Genomic DNA, 23,950 nt, shown 5'->3' on the forward strand with positions numbered 1-23,950 from the left:
CACAAATAAATAAATATGTAAAAATCAGTACAGTACCTTATGCAAATGATAAGGTTAATGGGAAAAAACAGAACAGGGTAAGAGAGATCTGGTGTGTGGCTGAAGGTTGAATGGTGCCTCAATTTTCATATCCAAGTTAGACTGGCTCTGCTTGGATCCTCTGCAAAACTCATTCGGGCACAGGAAATCTTACAAGGGCATATCTGCATATTGCGTTTCCGACCTACATGGATTATGTAAGTCTATTCAACTCATAGCAAACTATCAGCCACCTTTTAGTTCTCACTTTTCTCACCTTTCTGTGAATTACAAAGCTCATCCTTGATTATAGACGGTCTAGTGGATTGGATGTCTCACCAGAGATTTTACAAAGAGGTCCAAATAAGTGATATGTGTAATGTTAATAATAGTAAGAAAGAAAATAAAGTATTGGGGACTATATACAATATTAAGACTTTCATCCTATATATTCCAAATAGGTAAGAATATAATTTCAGTAATATTTAGATTATAGGGGCAAAGAAGAAAAATAATGCATTTGAGAAATTAAAGCTAATAGTTAAGATGAAAAATCTTAAACTATTAAAAATACCTCTGAAAAATCACAACGAATCTTTACTTAATGTTCAAAAATACTGAACTAATGAGGGTTTTCAGAAGGAAGGTGTAAAGGTTAGTTTGGTCTTATTTTTTTAACCATGAATATCAGGTTTCATCTGTGGGTTCACTGTATAAATGTAAATTCAATTCAGATGCCAAAACTGTTCTATTTAAATACCACCCACATGGCGGAAAACTATGAAAATAAAAGCAGACCAAAAAAATTGAATTGAAAGAGTATTCGACCGTCCAAATGATAATTTAAGTTACGTTAGATTTAGATTCTTTGACATAATATAGCAGGCTTTCTGTAGGAGCTGAAGGACAAAGATCTGCATCAAGAACAAAGATCTGCATCCCAGAGATACTGTCATGCAAAACAGCCCAAGCAGGACAGAGAATTGGACAGTAATCTTCAGATGGTATAGCCAGTTGCACACAGGGCATTCTGTAGCTGAGGAAGCAGAGAGAGAAGAGCAGAAGCCAAGTCCAAAATAGTTCTCCTCTGAGGACAGAGTAATAGAAGATAAACCTCAAGAAAAACAAAAGTAACTGAATAAGAATAGAAATAAATATTACCACACCTATATGTACAGTCTCCTTTTATTAAGCTGAAGCAAGGCACCTTGTAGATATTGTGTTGCAACATAAAATTGTCCTATTATTACTATAGTTCCAGAAAACTATGATTCAGAACTACTGCCCTGAAAAACATGTTCATTTCATTTCATGAATGGTACAGAATTCCTTAGATGCATCTTTGCCATCTGAAACTTTTTAATTTGATCATTACTTTTAGATAAACAACTTTCCTAAGCAAGAAAAATATTGGCAAAAGTGGCAAAATCCCTTAGGGAAAGAGATCCCAAAGTAGTTACAGGCAACCTACTTAAAAACTGGTCCTGTTAAGATCAAGTTACACAGGATTCACCAGCCTTCCTTAGTGATTAGTATGAATAAGAGGTCTACAGAGAAGCTAAGAGGCATATAGAAAACCCAAGTAGCCTTTTAAAATGTCTCACCGCAAACACACGGAAAATAGCCCAGTTCTTTTTCCATTCATTTAACCTGAACCATATAAGAATTTTAACTACTCAGAGACTGACCAATAACAAACGCCTATGAATTGAAATTGGTTGTTAAATACAATTTCACAATTATCTATACATGGATACCCTCTAGTGTGCAATGTTTTGTGTTTTTAGGCTACTTTTCTCCTTTACTTCTAGGACAGCCTCTAGTTGCATCCACCCACCTCAGCATGCTCCTCAGCCATTTCCCTAAAACCTTCTCGATCCTGAGGTCCCTAAGTACCTGTTCAGCAAAAGGTTAACTCAGCAGACTTGGGGTACTCAGATCCTGCACATTCCAAACAAACAGACTGGCCCTGGACTGGTTCTTGGGAGACAACCTCTGAACCTTTGGAATATCCTAACTGGATAAGACTGGCTTTGTATACCTGAGAACCTGGGCCACACCAGATAGTTTATGGTAACAACCTGATTTATGGTGAATGCCTGTTTTTGTTCACCTGGGTTCCTGGGCCATGCTGTATCATATTGACCTCTGGGGGTGGAAATACAGGGGGCCCCTGGAGACTGAGTAACTAAGGTCAGTCATGTGGGTACTCCAGGCCTACATGACTGAATTCCAATAAAAATCCTGGACACCAAGGCTTGGGTGACCTTCCTTGGCTGGCAACACATCATACATGTACATTGATGGAAGGATTAAGCACCTCCCTGTGCAACCCCACTGCAAGAGGACAACTGGAAGCTTGTACCTTGTTTCTTTTGGCCACCACCCTATGTGCCTTATTTTATTTTATTTTTTTTTAGACACAGGGTCTTACCTTGTCACCCAGGCTGGAGTGCAGTGGCACAATCATAGCTCACTGTATTGTAGCCTTGAACTCCTGGGCTCAGCCTCCTCAGCAGCTGGGACTACAGGCATGTGCCACCATGCCTGGCTAATTTTTTTATTTTTTGTAAAGACAAGGTCTCACTATAGGCTAGTCTTGAACTCTTGAGCTCAAGTAATCCTCCTGCCTTGGCCTCCCAAAGTGCTGGCATTACAAGTGTGAGCCACCATGCCCAGGCCCTTTATTGATCTTATTCCATATACTTTCACTGTAAAGGATGTTTCACCACCAAAAGCAAATATTGAAACTTTGCTTTTGGTGGTGAAACATCCCTTTTTGGTTAATATAAATACAGTTATTTAAGTCTTAGGATATGGTTCAATGAGAAAAGACAATCTGAACTTAAGCAACGTAAACAACAGGCCACAGTCCCATAGAAATTGTTAAGAGATAGCAAAGGATTCAGTTACTTTAAGTTAATAACACTCAGTCTTGTAAAAGCCAAAATAGGTGACATTATCAGTGCATGAGAATTCATCTGCATCCTGTTCATATTTCCTGTCAATTTTTAGATTCATTATTAAGTATTTACAGGAACTATTAAAATCCTTCTGTAGTGTAACAAAATAGGTACTAAATAAATTTAAAGCATTGTGATAAAAAGAAATATCTACAGATTTTGCTAACTTACATAAATAGAAACTTTGGGAGATCTGAAATTCTTTTTTGTTTTGATTTAAGGCATTATGTTTAAAATAACCAATCATGGTGTTTTTTTGCTTAAAGATATAGCACATGAAATTAAATAACTTTATACCTGATATCCTCAAAGGACAACTTAAAATAAGGGTGAGTTCTTTCTGTTAAACTTATCAAGACCAGTAGTTGGGCCCTGATGGAACAAACTACCATGGTTTGCTTTCCTTGCAATGGGAACAGGGATTCTTTTTTTAAGACTCCCCATTGGACCTCTTTAAGATCCAGTGAATTGGGGGTGGGGGGTATTAACTGAAAATCACAAATAAAAAATATTTAATTTAGTTTAATTTCCAAAAACAGATTTACCACATATATGAATTAAGAATTTTAAATTAAGGCAAAACAAAACCATCCTCAATTTCTTTCTCTTTTTCCTATAATCTAGGCACTCAAAGGAGAGAAAGGAAGGGAAGGAAAAGGTAGGGAAGAACAGACAGGGACATACACAGACAGCCCTGGGTTCAGAGGTAAAGAGAGACACCACTAGCAAAGGCTAAAGTTAGAAAGGAAAAACAGGGAGACATCAAAGTCAGAGAGGCAGACAAACTGACAAACGTGTGCTGAAAGGTGAGGGGTTGAATAGAACATACCCTGAAGAAAAAGACAAAGATCTGGTATAGAGTGACAGAGGATGACATAAGCATAAATGTCTTTCATAGAATTTAAGTAGCCTTTTATGATTTTACTGTTAATTATTACCTTTTTATAGGTACAAGTGGGGAAATCACTATTTAGTGCTATCAGCTAATTTTGCTGTAAATCTAAAACTACTCTAAAAATTAAAGTCTAATTTTAAAAAAGCAATGACCTCCCTGAAGAAATAATTGATCTAAGCAAGATCCTCAATGAATGTTAATATCACAAAAAAAAGATAGAGATTATATTCCTCCTGATGGAAGTACACTATACCACCCAAGAAGTCTTGAAAAAAACAAGAAAGAGAAAGGAATAAAAATAAGAGAAAAGGAAAAAATATCAAGTTTTTAGATCTAACTGTATTTTACAAGAAATACAGAGGTAAAAGAATGTGTTAAATAACACTATGGGTATGCAGTAAGCAAATCCAGAATGTGGAAAGCTTTAGAAGACATATAAACCCAATTTTTTCAACAAATAAATCGAAAGAAAAAAACAAAAAAAAGAAAGGGCCCCTATGGATTAAAAGAGTTTAAGAATCAAACGAAATGTGTCAATCTAGTTTAGATCCTGACTTGAACAAATCAACTATTAAAAACAACAAAAAATGGTATATAAATAAAAGAATTAAAAAACAAGTACTCAAACAAATACATGTGCATGTATGTTCATATCAGCACTAGTCACAATGTCAAAAGGTGGAAACAACCCAAATGTCCATTAATAGATGAATGAATAAACAAATTGTGGTACATACAAGGGCTGTCCGGAAAGTATCCAGCCATTGTAAATATAACGAGAATGGTTACATGGCTGGATACTTTCCAGACAGCCCTCATATACGTGTATGTGTACACATGCACACACAATGGAACATTATTCAGCCACAGTAAGAAATAAAATATGATACATGCCACAATATTGGGTGAACATTGAAAACATTCTGCTAAATGAAAGAAGCCAGATACAACAGATCATATATTGTATGAATCCATTTATATGAAATATCCAGAATAGGTAAATCCATTGTTGGACAAAAAGCAGATTGGTGATTGCTGAAGGTTAGAGGGGCAGGGAAATGGAACTAAATGCTTAATGAGTAAAAGGTTTCCTTTTGAGGTGACAGATTTAGGAACTAGATAGAGGTGGTGATTGCACAACACTGAATTGTTCACTTTGAAATGGTTAATACTATTATGTAAATCTCACTTCAATTAAAAAACAAAACACTGAAGCAATTATGAAATATTTAGGAAAATCTGAGTACTGACTAGATCTTTGATGTATTGAAGAATTATTGGTAATTTTTTGGTGTGATGATGGTACTGTGGTTATGATTTTAAGAGTCTCTACTTTTAGATTAGTTGCTGAAATACTCATGGGTGAAATTATACAGTGTCTGATATTTGCTTCAAAATAATCCAGTGCAGAGGTGGATGAAGGGAAAAAGTGAGTGGAGGTATAGACAAGCCATGAGTTGACTAATTGTTGAAGCTGGTGATGGGGTTCATAATACTGTTTTTCTCTACTCTTGTATGTGAAGTTTTGTCTAATAAAGTTTTAAGATTTTCTTTTCAAGTATAATTAAGAAAATCAAGGAGGCAGGGTGCAGTGGCTCCAGCCTGTAACTCTGGGAGGCCGATGCAGAGGATCATTTGAGCTCAGGAGTTGGAGACCAGCCTGAGCAAGAGCGACAGACCCTGTCTCTACCAAAAACAGAAAAATTAGCTGGGCTTGGTGGCGCACGCCTATAGTTCCAGCTACTTCGGAGGCTGAGGCAAGAGGATTGCTTGAGCCCAGGAGTTTGAGGGCTGCAGTGAGCTATGATAACACCATTGCACTCTACCCAGGGTAACAGAGCGAGACTCTGTCTCAAGGAAAAAAAAAAGAAAGAAAGAAAATCAAGGATTAGGCTAGATTTGGCTTGTTTAGAAATTTGTTAGGCCACTCAAACAGTTTACTGTGTAAAAGTCAGTCTTTCAGGTGAAAACAAGATTTGGTAGTACTAAATTAAGGAAGGAAACATGACAAATCTAGAGGAAGCATAAGAAATTTTATATATACTTCTTAGAAGAAATAATTTTGTATTTAAGCCTTCTGAAGTTCTTTTTTTATATGTTTCCCTTTATTTTTTGCTTTCCTCTCTTCTAGATTTTTGAAAATATACAATAAAAGACATTTAACTATATTTACCCTATGGTGCTGCAGAACACTAGAATTCTGATTCAACTGAATATGATAGAGGTCTTTTCATAAAATGAGTAGCTATGGATTTAGGATCATTAGAATTTATTTTACTGCCGGGAGAGTCCAGAAAAGGTTAAGTGACTTAACAAAACTTCATTAAAAAAAAATAAAAGTAGTATTAAAAAATTGTAAAGTATGAAAACATAGGGGAAAAAAATCATTCCACAATTCAAACCACTGAATTACCACAATTCGAACCACTTTAAATTTCTGTTAAAATTTTGAGGTGTTTCCTCTCAGTCTTTTTTTAAGTCTTAGGTTTGAGTTTTCCTAATATGATTCTAAGCATTTTTACATATTAATACATATCCTTGGTAACAATTATCTTAATGGTTGTTTAATATTTCATGGAGTTGATATAGCTCACTTATTCATTCCTCTATAATATACCATTGATATTTCCAACTTTTTATTACTATAAATAAAGCTGCTATGAACATATTTATATATAAAATTTAATTATATTAGGATTATCATAAAAGTCATATTTGATTTTCTCAGGAGTAAGATAAAACTTCCTAATGGAAGCCATTTTTTTTTCTCTTTTGAAAATTTGTTAATGGGCAAAATAGAGTTAGATTTTCCATTTCCTCTATGGATCAAGCTCATGAACAGTCAAAATGATAGGATATAGAGGAGGACTGACAATTATCCTCCTATTATGGGCAAAACAATCTTTATATGTGTAGAAGCAGAAAAATTTTAAACTAAAATTATACTCTACCTGTTGAAAAGCTTTTTCTGCTTGACGTTCAGCATCAATAACTTGTCTCTCAAGCTGTTGCATCTGTCAGGTGAGGAAAAATATAAATAATATAAAATTTCATATTTCCCTTTTTGAAAAAAGCTTAAAAATCTCATAATGTCATCAATTCAAGAATATTTAAAGTAGTTCACCATATATGACTTACACACAGTACATTAAAGGATCTTTGCAAAGTTAAAAGTTGACCAAACGAAATGCCAAAGTTTTGATACTTTTAGTATAATGTAATATATACCACAGGAGTATTCATCAACAGAATTTTCTTCATTGGGAAAAGACTAGTGAACACATATTAAGATTAGTAAAATTAAGAGAAAACTAAGAGCTCAAATGTCATATTTGATGTGTTGATCAAAAAGTCATAATGGGCCGGGCGCGGTGGCTCACGCCTGTAATCCTAGCTCTCTGGGAGGCCGAGGTGGGCAGATTGTTTGAGCTCAGGAGTTCGAAACCAGCCTGAGCAAGAGCGAGACCCCGCCTCTACCAAAAATAGAAAGAAATTAATTGGACAGCTAAAAATATATAGAAAAAAAAAAATTAGCCGGGCATGATGGCGCATGCCTGTAGTCCCAGCTACTCGCGAGGCTGAGGCAGAAGGATTGCTTGAGCCCAGGAGTTTGAGGTTGCTGTGAGCTAGGCTGACACCACGGCACTCTAGCCGGCGCAACACAGTGAGACTCTGTCTAAAAAAAAAAAAAAAAAAAAAGTCATAATGAGGCTGGGCACAGTTGCTCAGGCCTGTAATCTCAGCACTTTGGGAGTTCAAGGTGGGAGGATCACTTGAGCCCAGGAATTTGAGACCAGAGCCCAGGAGTTTGAGACCAGCCTGGGCAACACGGTGAGACCCCATCTCAATAAAAAATTTTAAAAATAAATTTTAAAAAAATTAGCCAGGCATGGCAGTGTGTGCCTGTAGTCCCAGCTACTCAGGAGGCTGAGGTGGAAGGATTGCTTGAGGCAGGTGTTGGAGGTTACAGTGAGCTATAATCACACCACTGCACTCCAGCCTGGGCAACAGAATGAGACCCTGTTTCTTAAAAAAAAAAAAGTCGCAATGATATCAAGGAAGTGGTGGACTCTCATAAATTCCATAGGTTGTATGTTTAAATCCAGATTCTGCGTAGTTTTATATTCTTAGAGATTTATGAAAAGAGTATAGAAGAGATTATTTGATTAAACACACACCCACACACAAATACTAAAATGAATAGTATTAAAAATTTAAAAGCCTTAAGAAGAACCCAGGATGTGTACCAGGTGTTGAATACACAAACCATGAGGTAAAACTATTTCAAATTCTCAGTTTTTCTCAGTGTTGAAGTCTGGCCAACTTTTGAGCCGTCTGTAAATCGATCCATGATCATTTTTCAATGGTATTGTTGGTTGGTAGTTCAGACGCCCACAACTCCTGGCGCACCTCAAATTCGCACCAGTCGGGCTCTCACACACAGTAGCCGACACATCCGGCCCCTGCCCCGCCCACTTCTCGACACCAGCGAGAAGCGGCCTCCCGCAGCTAGAGCGGCCCAACCCGGGAGCGCAGCTGCCAGCTCCGGACAGCCTGGGCCACCCGACCCGATCCTGGGCTGCGTTTGACCCGCGCGCACTGTCCTCAACGCCTGGAAAATGGTTTCTGCTAGTGGAGCCTCATTTTTAAAGGGTATGTTGCTTGGGAGCATTTCCTGGGTTTTGATAACTATGTTTGGCCAAGTTCACATTCGACACGGAGCTCAAACTGGAGACCACGAGCACCATCACCTTCGCCCACCTAACAGAAAAGATTTCTTGAACATTTCAGAAGTGACATTCATAGAGCTCAGTAAAAGTATCCGTGTTTTCTGTATCATCTTTGGAGAAACCGAAGATGAGAGTTACTGGGATGTACTGAAAGAGACTTGGACCAAACACTGTGACAAAGCAGAGCTCTATGTTTATGGTACTAAAAATGATAATTTGTTTAATATAGAAAGAAATGACAAGTGGCTACAGATGAGAAGAACTTACAAATATGTCTTTGAAAAGTATGGCAACAGCTACAATTGGTTCTTTCTTGCACTTCCCACTACATTTGCTGTCATTGAAAATTTAAAGTACCTTTTGTTTACAAGGGACGCATCACAACCCTTTTATCTGGGCCACACTGTTATATCTGGAGACCTCGAATTTGTGACTATGGAAGGAGGAATTGTCTTAAGTATAGAGTCAATGAAAAGGCTGAACAGACTTCTCAATAACTCTGAAAACTGTGCAGATCAAAGTGTGATTTGGAAGTTATCTGAAGATAAGCAGCTGGCAATCTGCCTGAAATATGCGGGAGTTCTTGCAGAAAATGCAGAGGATAATGAAGGAAGAGATGTGTTTAATACAAAATCAATTGTACATCTTATTCAGGAACATATGTCTAATAACCCTGGGCAAGTAGTAGAAGGCTGCTGTTCAGATATGGCTATTACTTTTAATGGACTGACTCCCCAAAAGATGGAAGTAATGATGTATGGTGTGTACCGGCTGAGGGCATTTGGACATCATTACAATGACACACTGGTTTTCTTGCCTCCAAATGGTTCAAAAAATGACTGAGAGCTGGGGAATAGTAGAACTGTCCTGTCCAGGAGCACTTGAAATATGGGTAGTCCAAATTAAGATGTGGTGTAAGTGTAAAATACATACTTTATTCAATAATACACATATTATTAGAAAACAGTGCAAAAATGTAAAATATCTCATCTGTAATTTTTTATATTGACTCCACATTGAATTGATAATATTTTGGATATTTTGCATTAAATAAAATATTCTATTAAAATTAATTTCACCTGTTTCTTTTCCATTTTATTAATGTGTCTATTACAAAATTTTTAATTACCAATGTGGATCACATATTTCTACTGGATAAAAAAGGTGTAGAACATTCATTGTCACCATGTATGACAATTTAACTGCCTGTCCACATGGCAGCACTTTTTAAAGGCAGTTTATTGCAGGCATCTGGATTCTGGAAGAGGTTTCAAATATTTGAATATGTAAATAGATATTCCCCAAGTGCATTCTCTGGACCTCATATCATTTTTAACTTTTGTGAAAATATTTCAAATGCTTAATGAGTAAGTATTGTGGTTTAAAAGCATTTTGTTGAGTTATTTACTACATAAAAGCAACTGGACAAGCATTATGTCTTTTGGAATGTCTTTAGAATGTTCCTTAAACCAAAGAGCCAACTAGCAGACACATGCCAATACCACATTTTTCCACTATTGGCAATATGCTAACAAATTGTCACTTCTACATTGTATTATAACTACATTCTATTATCAAGGAAATTTTTGCTTTTCTAGAGCCTTAGCCTGAATTCAACAAAATTCAACATCCATTCATGACAAAATCTCATAGCAAATTAAAAATATAAGGAACTTCTGAAACCTAATAATAGGAATCTGCAAAAAAACCTATAACTAACATCATACTTAATGGCAAAAACTGAATTCTTTCCCCCACAAGATTGTCCTCTCACCACTTATATTCAACATTTTACTGGAGGTCCTAGGCAATGTAATAGCCATGAAAGAAAAATAAAAGTATGTAGACTGGAAAGGAAGAAATAAAGCAACGTTTATTGACAGATGATATGATTGTCTACACAGAAAATACCAAATAATTTACAAAAAAGCTAGTAGAACTAATAAGTGAGTTTATTAAGGTCACAGGACATAAGGTCAATATACAAGAATCTGTTATATTTCTATTTAACAGCAATAAACAATTGAAATTGGAATTTTAAAAAACCGTACCATTTACAATAGCATCAAAATCACAAAATACTTACGGATGAATCTAACAAAATAGGTGCAATATTTGTATGCTGAAACCATAATACATTAATAAGGAAAGTTAAAGAAGAACTAAATAAATGGAGAGTTAAACTATGAGTCAGAAGACTCAATATTATTAAGATGTCGATCCTCCCCCAATTGACCTCTAGATTCCACCCAGTCCCAAAATCCTAGCAGGCTTTTTTTGCACAAATTAACAAGCAGATTCTAAAATTTATATAGAAATGCTAAGGATCTAGAGTAGCCAAAAAAACTCAGATAGAAAACAAAATCAGAATATTTGTAATACCTGACATCAAGACTTATATAGCAATAGTATTCAAGACAATATGATATTTGTGTAAAAACAGCCATAATAGATTTAATGGAACAAAACAGTTCAGAAAGATACTTGATATATACAATTTAAATTTTTTTATATTTTTATTGGTTTAATCTATCTTCATCATCAGATCATATAGCCATCACATACTATAATCTCTAGTTATTCTGGTTGTCTGAACCTCATTCTCTAAATTTCTTACAGACATCTCCTGGGAACAACATTCTCTGAGTTCTTTCATGTTAATAGCTGCTTGCCATGCCCTTTATACTTGAAAGTCAATTCTACTGAATACGAAATCCTTAGATCACATGTTCTTTCCTTGATATCTTAAACATGTTATGCTATTTTCTCCTGGAATAAAGCATTGCTATCAGTGTAGCAACATATTATTTTCCTTATAAAGGTTCTGTTTTAGTTTCTGCCTAGATACCCAAGGAATGTTTTCTTTTTTCTTTAATATCCAATATTTTTACTAAAATAAGCCTTGAAGTAGGTCATCCTAGGTTAATGGTCTCAGGCACATGATGCACTATTTCAATATGTAGCCGTGTGCTTTTCTAAATTTCTGTAGTTTTCTTGAATTACAGTGTTTGCATTTGTTTCATTCCTTTGTTTTGGCTTTCTTCTTCAGGAACTTCTTTTATCTATATGTGTATCATCTTTGTTTATCTTCAATACTAGTCAGCTTCTCAAATCCTTTTCATTTCTTTTTTTATTTTGATTTTTAAAAGTTTCTTCCTTTTTACCTTCAATTTTTATTAAAGCATGATGTGTCGAATTTATTAGTTCTTGTGTTCCTTCTACTTTAGTCTTAGTTTGTAAAATGTATTCTTCTAATTCTTTGTTGGGTTCTGTCACTGCATTTCTGATTTTTCTAATTATGATTCATGCTATTCCTTTAAGTCCTGTATCATTTTGTTAATGTTGTTTGGTCAATTTATTTTTTACCACTATTTAAATGTGAGATATAATTCATATGCCATAAAATTCACCTTTTTAAATTGTACAATTCTGTGGTCTTTAGTATTTTAACAGAGTTGTACAAACATCACCACTATCTAATGCCAGAATATTTCCATCACCCCAAAAAAGAAACTCTGTACCCATTAGCAGTCACTCCCCATTATTTTGCTGTGCATTTCTTTAAGTATAATACCTTTTTACATGTTTATTGGCTATCAGTATTTTTTGTAAACTGTTCATATCACCTACCTGTAAGGTGATTACTTTGAGTCTGGGTATTTGAACCATTGTCTAGTATCCTAGGGAAGTGAACAGATTGCTGGAATTCCATGAATTTCAACTTTGCCCAAGTCGGGGCCTCAGTCAGCAAAGGAGGATTGAGCAGCCCTTGAAAGTTCAAGAAAGGGACTTCCTGGCATGCTCTGTTCACTGGTGCTTGGCCCAACCAACTGACTATTCACTACTCCTTTATAATCCAGTTCTCAAGTTGGAGCAGTCACCACCTTCTCCCATCCCCCACTGTATGAAAAACATCTGGGATGGGTATCAGGGAATTGGCCAGACCCAAAGCTACTTGATTCTTTGGTTAACAATTGTAACAACACAAATCAAGAAGTTTTGATCATATAATTTTACTTTGATCCATTCATTGTACTTTGAGGAATCTTTCCCGAAGAATTCCAATTATAAACAAATGCTATACATGCAAGAAGTTCATCTGTAGTATTATTTAAAATAATGGAGGCCGGGCGCGGTGGCTCACGCCTGTAATCCTAGCTCTCTGGGAGGCCGAGGCGGGCGGATTGTTTGAGCTCAGGAGTTCGAGACCAGCCTGAGTAAGAGTGAGACCTCGTCTCTACTAAAAAATTAGAAAGAAATTAGACGGACAACTAAAAATATATAGAAAAAACTAGCCGGGCATGGTGGCGCATGCCTATAGTCCCAGCTACTGGGGAGGCTGAGGCAGAAGGATCGCTTGAGCCCAGGAGTTTGAGGTTGCTGTGAGCTAGGCTGATGCCACGGCACTCACTCCAGCCCGGGCAAAAGAGTGAGACTCTGTCTCAAAAAAAAAAAAAAATAAACAAAAATAAAATAATGGAAAACTACAAACAGCCTCTATATCTAATAATAAGGGAACTGATCAGCAAATTACCAGTATTTATTTATTGAGCCCCTTATGATTATAAATAGAGACTAGGTACTGACATGGAAAATGCTAATGATAAATGATATAACCTTTAATGAAACCAGTATATTTATACTACATATTTATATCTATGTATATATTTTTTAATTGTACATCAACAAAACCACAAAAGTATTAACAGTATTAATAGTTTTGTTAAACAGCAGGCAGTATTGGTGATTCTTCTTTCCCATTTTTCCAAACTTTTAAAAAAATTGAAATATAATTCACATGCCAGAAAATTCACCATTTTAAAGTGTACAACTTCAATGTCTTTTTTACTATATTCACGGAGTTGTGGAACCATTAGCACTATCTAATTCCAGAACATTTCCATCACCTCAAAAAGAAACTCCATACCCATTAGCAATCGTTCCCCATTGCCCTCTCCCCATAACCCTTTTACGACCACTAATTTACCTTCTGTTCCTGTGGATTTGCCTATTCTGAATATTTCATATGAATGGAATCATATAATATGTGACCTTCTGTGCCTGGCTTCTTTTATTTAGCATAATGTTTTCAAGGTTCATCCATGTTGCAACATGTGTCAGTATTTCATTTCTTTTTTTATGCCTGAATAATATTTCACTATATGAATATACCAAATTTTATCAATTCATCAGGTGATGAGCTTTTGGGCTGTTTCCAATTTTTTACAATTATAAACATTGGTGCTACAAACATTTGTGTATAAGTTTTTGTGGGGACTTATATATTCAATTCTCTCAGGGATATAGGTAAGCGTAGAATTGTTGGGTCATATGCCAACTCTATATTTAACTTTCTTCCTTTCTTTCTTTCTTTTTTCTGATCTCTATCTTACATGTTAGATGCTTTCTTCAGATGTCTGGTCATCCATGAGACACTACTTAAGTTTAAGAATGAGGGACTAAAAAGCTGACTAAAAACCTTAGCACACATACGGGGTTTGTTGATCGTGAACTTTAACCTTGGATGATCTGGCTGGGCTCTCTGTTGGGGAACCACTGATGTCAGCATCACTATCTCTCCCCTCCTGGACTCACGAGAGTCCCTAAAGACTTCCAATTTCCTCCTATAGGATAAAGGCTGGCTGCCATCATTTTAGGAGCCAACTAGGAGAAGGGGGTTGGGAGTGAGGGACAAGATCACCAATAAATATGCACACAGTCACTTAATCCCCATTTCTGCTGTAGCAGAATGACAGAGAGCATGGCCTAGAATAAGGCTTGGAGGGTCCTGAGCTTCTCCTCCTAAGGGCCAAATGCTTTACAGAACCCTGCAAAGACCTAGCAGGGGTGTGATGTGTCAGATTGAAATAGTTGATGCTAATGGTATATATGTGGCCCTTAGAGTCAACTAATTCCTTGAAAATTTCTCACTTATCCCTATGTGCCAAATGTCTGGCAGCTAAGCATTTACTTTCTCTTAAAAAATTGAAAAGTTGCTCTCTTAAAAAATTGAAGAAATTGTTTGGAGTGTACTAGTCCATCAACTGTGACATTTATGAACTCCCAGCCAAACAGTATCCCACCCACTCACCCTAAAGCAAAGGTTGACCGCTGACCAGCACTGATCATTTATACATAACTGTCAGTCAACTTTGCAGATGTCCCACTCTTAAATATAAATAGACCACCAAAGATCATCAGACATTTGAGAAAAGCTTGCAACCTAAAAAAAACAACAAACACAAAAACAGGAAAATCATCTCAAAAGAGAGAAAGACAATTCAGGGAATAGAAGAGAACTTTTTAAAAACTTGAATTAGTGTTTAGGAATCAGAAATTTTCCAATAAATTACTTCACAGCTATACCATGACACAGAAATCGTTATTCTCATTATAGAGACTAGGAAATTGATGTTCAGAATGAATATGCCTTGTACATGTTTATGCTCCCAGCCAGTGACAGGCTGGGATTTCAATCTTCATATTCTGATTTCCTGGTGCCCTTTCAGCTGAACCACAGCTACTCCAGAATTTATAAACTACACACACAATGTACAGTTATACGAAACCATATGAAAATCAGTCCCAAATACATAAAACCACAAAAATCTTAGCTGGATAGCATTTGTCTTTATTTCTGTCTTTTGTCTGCTATTCTTTCAGGCTAGAAATCTTTTATTTGTAACTTAAAATTATAACATTCATTATAGGAACAATTTTAAGTTACATATTTTCAGGGAACTTATCACAGAAAGAAACAGAGATATAACCAAAAGAGGCTAAATTTGGAATTTGAGATTCTAACAGAATTCTACCACTGGGTAAGTAAAAGCTAACTGCTCTCTCTCCAGATGTTGGGTGTATCATTTACTTACACAGCAATGGTTGAGGCAGGAATAATGAATACTACATAACAGAAACTCAATAAATGTTTGTTGAACAAATGAATAGAAGTACAAAATGAATGAATGAATCAAAGGCTTTAACTCCAAAAAGTTATTTAAATAAGAATAAGTAGGGAGCCATGGTTCACATCTGTAATCCCAGCACTTTGAGAGGCTGAGGAGGAAGAATTGCTTGAGGCCAACAGTTTGAAACCAGCCTGGGCAACATAGTGAGACTCCATCCCTACAAAAACTTTCATAAAAAATTAGACAGGCATGGTGATGTACAACTATAGTCCCAGCTACTCAGAAAGCTGAGGCAGCAGGATCAACTGAGCCCAGGAGTTCAAGGATGCAGTGAGCTATGACCATGCCACTGCACTCCAGCCTGGGCAACAGAACAAGACTTTGTCTCAAAAAAAGAAAAAGAAAAAGAAAAGTAAGGATAAACTTTGATAAAAGGTAATAACTACATTTTCACAATCTACATTACAGGTCATAAATACTGAACATTTCACATTGCCTTAATGTAAATATATGTTAGGTATATCCAATAAAGCTCAGAACACTTTAAAACCAGTTTTAAACATAAGGGTAATATGAAAGGCAGTATTTTGATTTTGAGTGATTATTTGTTTTTATAATCATTCAAGCTGGAAAATAACTTTGCATAATACTCAAAAAACAATGCTGGAAATATTCATGTAATTTTTTACCTTCATGATTTAGACTATAATATAAACTTTGGATCAATTTCACACCCAATCTACCTTCAGTAAAAAAAAAAAAACAAACCTTGAAATAATCTACTCCCCATAGCAGGCTTAGGACAAAAATAAGTATTTTATAAATAGGCCACTTCTCAATAACAAAATGAAGCAGCAAATTCTAAACCTAGTGCTTAAATGACTACTACAGAAGTGCCCTCTGTAGCCAGAGTAAATTTAGCAACAACTAGCAGAGAGAAATTTGCCACTGAGCTTGTAATACTCAGCGATCCTCTCATTGTTACAGATATTGTATACAAATAAACTTGTTTAACAGATTAGTAATTTAGGTGGAATACTTTAGGACCTTCACATTAACTGATATGGACAGCAATTCCCCACCAAGTATCTCTCTTCCTAATGTTTTCCCCATAGATACCATGAAAAACTCCAACACCAAACATTTTTTTTTGATTTTGTTACAATAGATATCTTCATCCAATAACCAAAAAAGTGCCATTTAAATTAGTGTACTAAGTCCCATTGTTAGTATATGTAGAATTTCCATTAGGTACTGTGAAATATTAGGTGAGCCAATAGAGTTACTGAGGAAACATGTAATTTAAATAGGTTAATCATGATACTATAATGGACTGTTGGGGAAAAGTATACGCCGTGCTGTCCAGGGACTCCTTATTCCTGTGAGTCAAATCCAGACTGCCTCAAAGGAATCATATTCACGAAAGAAATGCCAAGTTGCAAGAAATCCCAGATGGCAATGCTGCATCAGGAAAAGGTAGCGTTAGGTTATGTAGGCCCTGCTGGCATCCAAAGGGAAAATTCTTCATATTTTTCTCCCTTTCATTTTCACTGAAAGTCTAACCCATAGGAAATAACATTTCATTTTGACTTAAAAAGAAACTTTCGAACAGGAACACTTACTATGCGCAAGACCCACGCTGGCACTGGAACACAAGACTTGGAATTGGATGCGTTGATTTTTACATGCTGAGGGGAACACAACTGAAGGTCTGTAGGGAATAATTAGGAGACTGAATCTGGAGTGGAGGAGGGAGGTTTGCTGTTAACTGTTGGGAAGCTGATGAAAGATGGAAGTCTAAGAGAATCCATTCAAGGCAGTTCCATGATGCATATTGATATGAAGAATGGGAGACATAAAAGTAGCCAGTGCAACAGATCAAGAAATAAAATTTAGTGTGAGAAGGGGATGGGGAGTTAGTTCACAAGGAATCAAGATAAGGGAGTTTTATGGAGAAAGTACATGGAAAAACAACAGCAGCAACATTAAAGAGTGGTCAACAGATGCCAAGAGCTGAGGATGTGGAGAAAAAGGAACTCTCGTAAGCTGCTGGTAGGAATGTAAGTTGGTACAGCCATTATGGAAAACTGCATGGAGATTCCTCGAAAAACTAAAAATAGAATTATCATATGATCCAGCAATCCTATTTCTGGGTGTACACCCAAAGGATTTGAAATCATTATATTCCAGGTGGGATATCTCATGCCTGTAATCCCTACACTTTGGGAGGCCAAGGCAAGAGGATTGCTTGAGGCCAGGAATTCGAGACCACCCTGGAGACATAGTGAGACCCCATCTCTACAAAAATTAGCTAGGCAGGGTAGTGTGCACCTGTACTCCTGCCTACATGGCAGGCTGAGGCAGGAGTATCCCTTTGAGCCCAGGAGTATCCCTTTGAGCCCAGTGAGCTCTAATTGCACCACTGCACTCCAGCCTGGGTGACAGAGCAAGACCCTGTCTCTAAAAAAAAGAAAGAAAGAAAGTAATCAGTATGTTAAAGAGGTATCTGCACTCCCATGCTCACTGCAGCATTATTCATAATAGCCAAGATATGGAAACAACTTAAATGTCCACCAAAAAATGAATGGATAAAGAAAATGTGGTATAGATTCACAATGGATTACTATTCAGCCTTAAAAAAGAAGGGAATCCTGTAATTTCTGACAACATGGATGAACCTGGAGGACATTATGCTAAATGAAATAAGCAAGGGACAGAAAGATAAATGCTACATGATCTCACTAATATGTGGAATCTAAGGCAGTTGAACTCATAGAAGTAAAGAGTAGAATGACGGTTACCAGAACCTGGGGGATAGGGAGGGAGGGAATGGGGGGTTGCTGGTCAGAGGGTACAAAGTCTCAGACAGACAGGAGGAGTAAGTTTTGAGATCTATCACACAGCAAGGTGATTATAGTTAAAAACAATGCATTACATATTTCAAAATTGCTAAGAGAGTAAATTTCAAATATTATCACCACAAAAAATGATAAGTATTCAAGGTGATGAATGGGTTAATTAGCTTGATTTAATCATTCCACATTATGTGACTATAACATCACATTGTACCCAATAAATATATATGATCATAATTTGTCAATTTACAATAAAACAAAAATTTTTTTAAATGCCAAAAAAAAACCTTTCCTTTTTCCCTTCATGACTCAGAAAACTAGTAATATTGTAAAGCAGGAAAACTGCTTAAATCTCAGCTTCCCTGAAGAGTTTATATTTGGCATACTAGGGATATTTCCAACACCATTCCTTAAATTCCTCTAAAGACCTCTCCCACTTACAGCAGCACTTGCTCAAGACTTCAATAAGGCCTTTTTCTTCATAAGCTTCAATATTCTAAGTTACTTGGAAATTGTGATTAAAAAAATAGGTGCAAAAACAGTTTTTCTAAAAGATCCCATGTATTCTCCTACTCCATTTCCAAAATATATAGGGTATATATAATCGAGCTCCATCTTTAATTATAAAAATGCTCTGAGATATCTTATACATTTTTCCTTTAAAAATTCAGAAATATATCTGCTATCAATCTGTAATTACATTTAAGTCATCTCCTCGTACATCTAACCAGTGTGTCCACTCAGAAAGTTACGGGAAAATAATGAGTTACTTCTAGGTGCCAGGCACTCTATTAGCTACATCACAACAAAGCTGAAAGATAAGGTTTGATGGCAGCTATGCTCTTTGTTATATGTGTGATATTGGGCATACTACTCAATTACTCTCTGCTTTAGTGCTAATTCTTTAGATTGGGGATAATAATAATAATAATAATAATTACTTCATAGGGTTACCGTGCAGTTTAAACTAGCTAATGTAAGACTTAGGAACCAGAGTTCACATCTAGAGTTAGCTGCTTATAGCCAGGATCAATAATTTGGAATTAAAAACCAGAGCTGTTGTAGGAAAGAGAAGTTGGCCACAATTCCTGGCAAAGAACTGAAGAATCAAATTAGTATTTTCTTAAGAATCTTCAGCCTTGGGCCTGCATCCATTTGGAAGGAAGGTATGAAGAACTGTTAGGGAGAAGCCCTGGGCTAGACTGCTCCTAACACAAAACCAAGGGTTGTGGATGGGACCAGACTAGCCTCTGGAATGAAATATTTGGCTAGAGTTGGCATTTAGAAACAATGCAATAGGGTTTGCTTTGAAAAATACGTAATGTTACGTAAATTGTTATTACTACATACATATATAGACTAATACACACAGATACCTGCCCTGAAGCAGAGGTGTATTTATTAATATATGTTGTATGGCTGAACAGAAGACAATAGTTGAGTGGGTGGATATGTCAGAGAGAGCAAAGAGAGTAGTAATAGAACTAGATTAGAAAGGCCATATAGGGTGATGGCTAAGCATTCAGACTTTAAAGGCAGAATTCCTGCATTCAAATCTTGGCTCCATCACTCATTTTTTGGTGTGAACTCAGGCAAGTTAAATAACTTTTCCATGCCTGAGTTTCCTCCTGTGTAAATATGGATAGTATTAGTACCTACCTCATAGGATAGTTGTAAGGATTAAAAAACGAATATATAAAGTACTTAGAAGACTTTCTAGCACATAGCAAGTATCAGTTTTCTAATCTATAAAATGGGATAATAACATTTATTACTCCACAGGTTGTTGTAAGAATTAAATAAATCATATCTATAAAGTGCTTATTAACACATGATAAATCAATAAATACTACGTATTTTCATTAAAACATGGGTGGGTACTGAAGAATTTTTTAAACCTGAAAAAAATACTTCATAATAGAATATAACAGAAAATACTATGAGAATCCTTATTTCTATTTCGGTGTTGAATATATTTACTGGAAAACCATGAGTAACTTGGCATACTTATCCACTTTCCAATGTGTAAAACACATCTGAATAATTCCATCTCTTAGATCTGTCAAAGGATTTAAGTCACAGATACAAAATACAGCTCAAAAAAAAAAAGGAAAAAAAACCACAACTAAAACAGCAATTTTGAAATAATATCACTCTCAATACTCATTCACTGACAAAGAAAACATTAGATCTAATAGCATAAAAACTAATAACCAAAAATCTATTTACAATTTTACTAATAAAGAAAACAACACTTTCGTAACTTTAATAAATGGGCATTCACAGAGAAACTTGATACATCATGCTTTCTAATGAACAGAACAAATGTTACCATAAAATTTAGAAACCCAAATAAGCATACTTCTATTCAGACCATAAGGAAACCAACAGTGTACAGAAGTCAAGATAACAAAGAAAATTTTGAGAAGGATATTGCAGTCAACAGTGTCAACTGCTGAGAGGCTAAAGCAACAACTGGCAAGTGTCCATGCGGTTTATCAACAAGAATATAATTGGTGAACTTTGACAAAATCATTGTATGGGGTGGCTGGGGTTATGGGAAATACCAGATAAATCATAGTAAACATGGAAAATGATTTTTATAGAGAGAGGAGCAAAAGACAAAGAATGAGTCACTAGCTTTGAGTTAGGAAAAACCTTCCCAACTTAGAGTTATTCAAACTGAGATTTTTTTTTCAAGCTATAATCTTTATTCTAATATCAATAAATAAAGCATATTGATACTGGAGATTTATTCCACAAAGCCTATTACTGGGTCATCCTTGACCCAAAGTGAACAGGATAACTTTAGTCTTTCCACTAAAATACGTTAAAGCACGATAATTTAAGATGATATATATGAAAGGTTAAACTGAATGATGTTTCCCTGGATTTTATTAGAATATTTCTGTGCTAAGAGATTCTTGGCTAGCAATGGGAGGAAGATTTAAGATCTTTTTTGGAGATGTGTTACATGTACCAGTTTCCATCCCACAAAAGGATTATGCAGACTGGAGTTAAAGAAATCACTTGTAATTCTTCTGATCAGTTCTGAATGACCATTAATATCATTCATCCATTCATCTAAAAAGTGCCGTCCAATAGAAACACAATGTGAGCCGCATGTACAATTTTAAATTCTCTAGTACAAACATTAAAAAAGTAAAAAGAAATAGGTAAAATTAACTTTAATATGTCTATTTAACTTGATATCCAAAATACTATCACTTCAACACACAATCAATACTATTGCTGAGATACTTACTTTCATACTAAATCTTTGAAATTAGTGTTTATTTTACATTTGCAACACATCTCAATTTGCAGTACATCTCATTTGAAGTGTTCAATAGCCACAAGCCACATGTGGCTAGTGGCTACCGTACTGGACAGCATAGGTCTAGAATCCAAGTTCTCTGGAAACAGGAACATGGGTTGTCTTTTTTTTTTTTTGAGACAAAGTCTCGCTCTGTTGCCTGGGCTAGAGTGCCGTGACGTCAGCCTAGCTTATAACAACCTCAAACTCCTGGGCTCAAGCAATCCTCCTGCCTCAGCCTCCCTGAGTAGCTGGGACTACAGGCTCACGCCACCATGCCTGGCTAACTTTTCCTATTTTTAGTAGAGATGGGCTCTCACTCTTGCTCAGGCTGGTGTCGAATTCCTGAGCTCAAGTGATCCTCCCACCTCAGGCTCCCAGCCGTGCTAGGATTACAGGTGTGAGCCACCGCGCCCGGCCAGTATTAAGAACACTGTCTAGCATAAATTAGCCCTCAAGGAATAGTTGTTGAATGAATAAATAAATGAAAAAATCTATTGGTTTTATATACATACTTGCAAAACAAAAAATTCCTGTGATATAAATGACATTCTAATCACATGATTAGAATTATTAAGAAAAGTATATAAGTATATTAAACTCAATTCTAGCCCAGATAATAGTTTAGTAATATATAGTTAGTAAAGATGAATTCCTAAGTAGATGTATACTTCAAATATAGTATAAATACATTTTACTACCAATAGAGAAATTTCTTCTATAATCACTTTAAAGTGATTTTGCTAAACATTTAGTAGATCAAAGGTTGTCACGCTCCTCTAATAACATTGAATAAATTATAGGTTTTTTCTCTGAAATGCTATTCATCAAACATAAACAATTCTCACATATTCCACTAGCATTCTCAAATAAATATTTTTTGTTTTAATGTCTAATCTACCCTAACACCAGCAAAAGAATATACCAAATATAGCTTCAAACACTTGACAAAAGTTATATTACATTCATTATTTTAAAAATGCTTAACCCCAAAAGTACTGAGGTTATTTAATGTAAATGAAACAGACTCCAAATAGCTGACACTTAATAAAAAAAGTTAGGGAGAAAAGCTTACCTTCTCTGCTAAGAGCTCTCGTATCTTGCTTGCTTGAACTCTAAATTTCATGAGCTGGGACTCCAGAGCTACACATCTTTCTTTCCAATCTACCGGCCCTTCTGGCTCAGAAAACTCTGCCATATTTATTCTAAAATAGAAAGCATTCAAATGGCACAACACAATTAACATTCAGGATAATTTGTGAAATCACCCAATGTACACACTCTAGTCAGCATCTAATGATATCCACATATAAGTTTTAATTCTAAGATAAATTTCAGAACTGATTGTAGCTTATGGAAAGAACTTAGTGGGAGACAGGAGGCCAGAGTTGGAGGCCCAGCTATGTTACTTAACCTTTCTACGTTTCAGTTTAGCCAATCAAGAAAAAGGGGGATGCTAACTATAACAAACCATTCTTCCTTGTGGGTATGTTGTAAAAAATAAATGAAATATTGCTGTTTCTAACAGAACTTTGGACAGTGTAAACAGCACATCACAGACACAGAGCACTATCATTATTTTAGCTCTGCCCAGCAGATAACATTGTTCAAATCTATCAGCTCATAATTTTACCACACTCTTAAATTTACAAAAATATCATTTTGATTCAATTGGTAGCGTAATAAAATAACCTAAAGAAATTTCATACCAGTGTTGCAATTATGGTTTAGATTTGTACTACAATGATTACTTACCACCACTCTAAATTTGTTTAAGTTCAGGCTAAGTCTTTCAAGCCACAAGTCCTTTGGCACATTTAACTGGGTAAGTTATTATGACCCTGACAAATTTGCATGATTTTTATTTCCTATAAGAAAAGAAAATATATAAATATGAAATTTGGGCCAGGTGCAGTGGCTCATGCCTGTGTGTAATCTCAGCACTCTGGGAGGCCAAGATGGGAGGATTGTTTGAGGACAGGAGTTTGAGAACAGCCTGGGAAACATAGCAGGACGCCATCTCTACAAAAAACATTTTTTAAATTAGCCAGGAGTGGTGGCCCACGCTTGTAGTCCTAGCTACTCAGGAGGCTGAGGCAAGAGGATCTCTTGAGCCCAGGAGTTTATGGCTGGAGTGAGCTATGATTGAGCCACTGTACTCCAGCTTGGGCAACAGAATGAGACTCTGTTTGTAAAAAAAGAAAGAAAGAAAAGAAAAGAAATTTGGAATCAACTACATTAAGTATCCAGACTCAGGGGAGG

The 23,950-nt window shown here is 35.9% G+C and overlaps 2 protein-coding genes across 2 annotated transcripts in view; one reads left to right on the forward strand and one right to left on the reverse strand.

Annotated features, from left to right (window-relative positions):
* Positions 1-22,886, reverse strand: part of PLEKHH2 (pleckstrin homology domain containing, family H (with MyTH4 domain) member 2) — a 97,410-nt gene extending 74,524 nt beyond the window's left edge. Inside the window, exons 1-2 of the mRNA XM_012653810.1 lie at positions 22,764-22,886; positions 6,828-6,890 (exon numbers count right to left, since the gene is read on the reverse strand). Coding sequence (XP_012509264.1) covers positions 6,828-6,890; positions 22,764-22,886 — 186 coding nt within the window. The remainder of the gene's footprint in view (positions 1-6,827; positions 6,891-22,763) is intronic.
* Positions 8,496-9,671, forward strand: C1GALT1C1L (C1GALT1-specific chaperone 1 like). The gene has a single exon (XM_012653811.1). The coding sequence runs from the start codon at positions 8,496-8,498 to the stop codon at positions 9,447-9,449; it is 954 nt and encodes a 317-aa protein (XP_012509265.1). The 3' UTR covers positions 9,450-9,671.
* Positions 22,887-23,950: the final 1,064 nt, after the last annotated feature.

This window comes from Propithecus coquereli, unplaced genomic scaffold, assembly GCF_000956105.1.
Source record: "Propithecus coquereli isolate 6110/MARCELLA unplaced genomic scaffold, Pcoq_1.0 Scaffold43, whole genome shotgun sequence".
Lineage (NCBI taxonomy): Eukaryota > Metazoa > Chordata > Mammalia > Primates > Indriidae > Propithecus > Propithecus coquereli.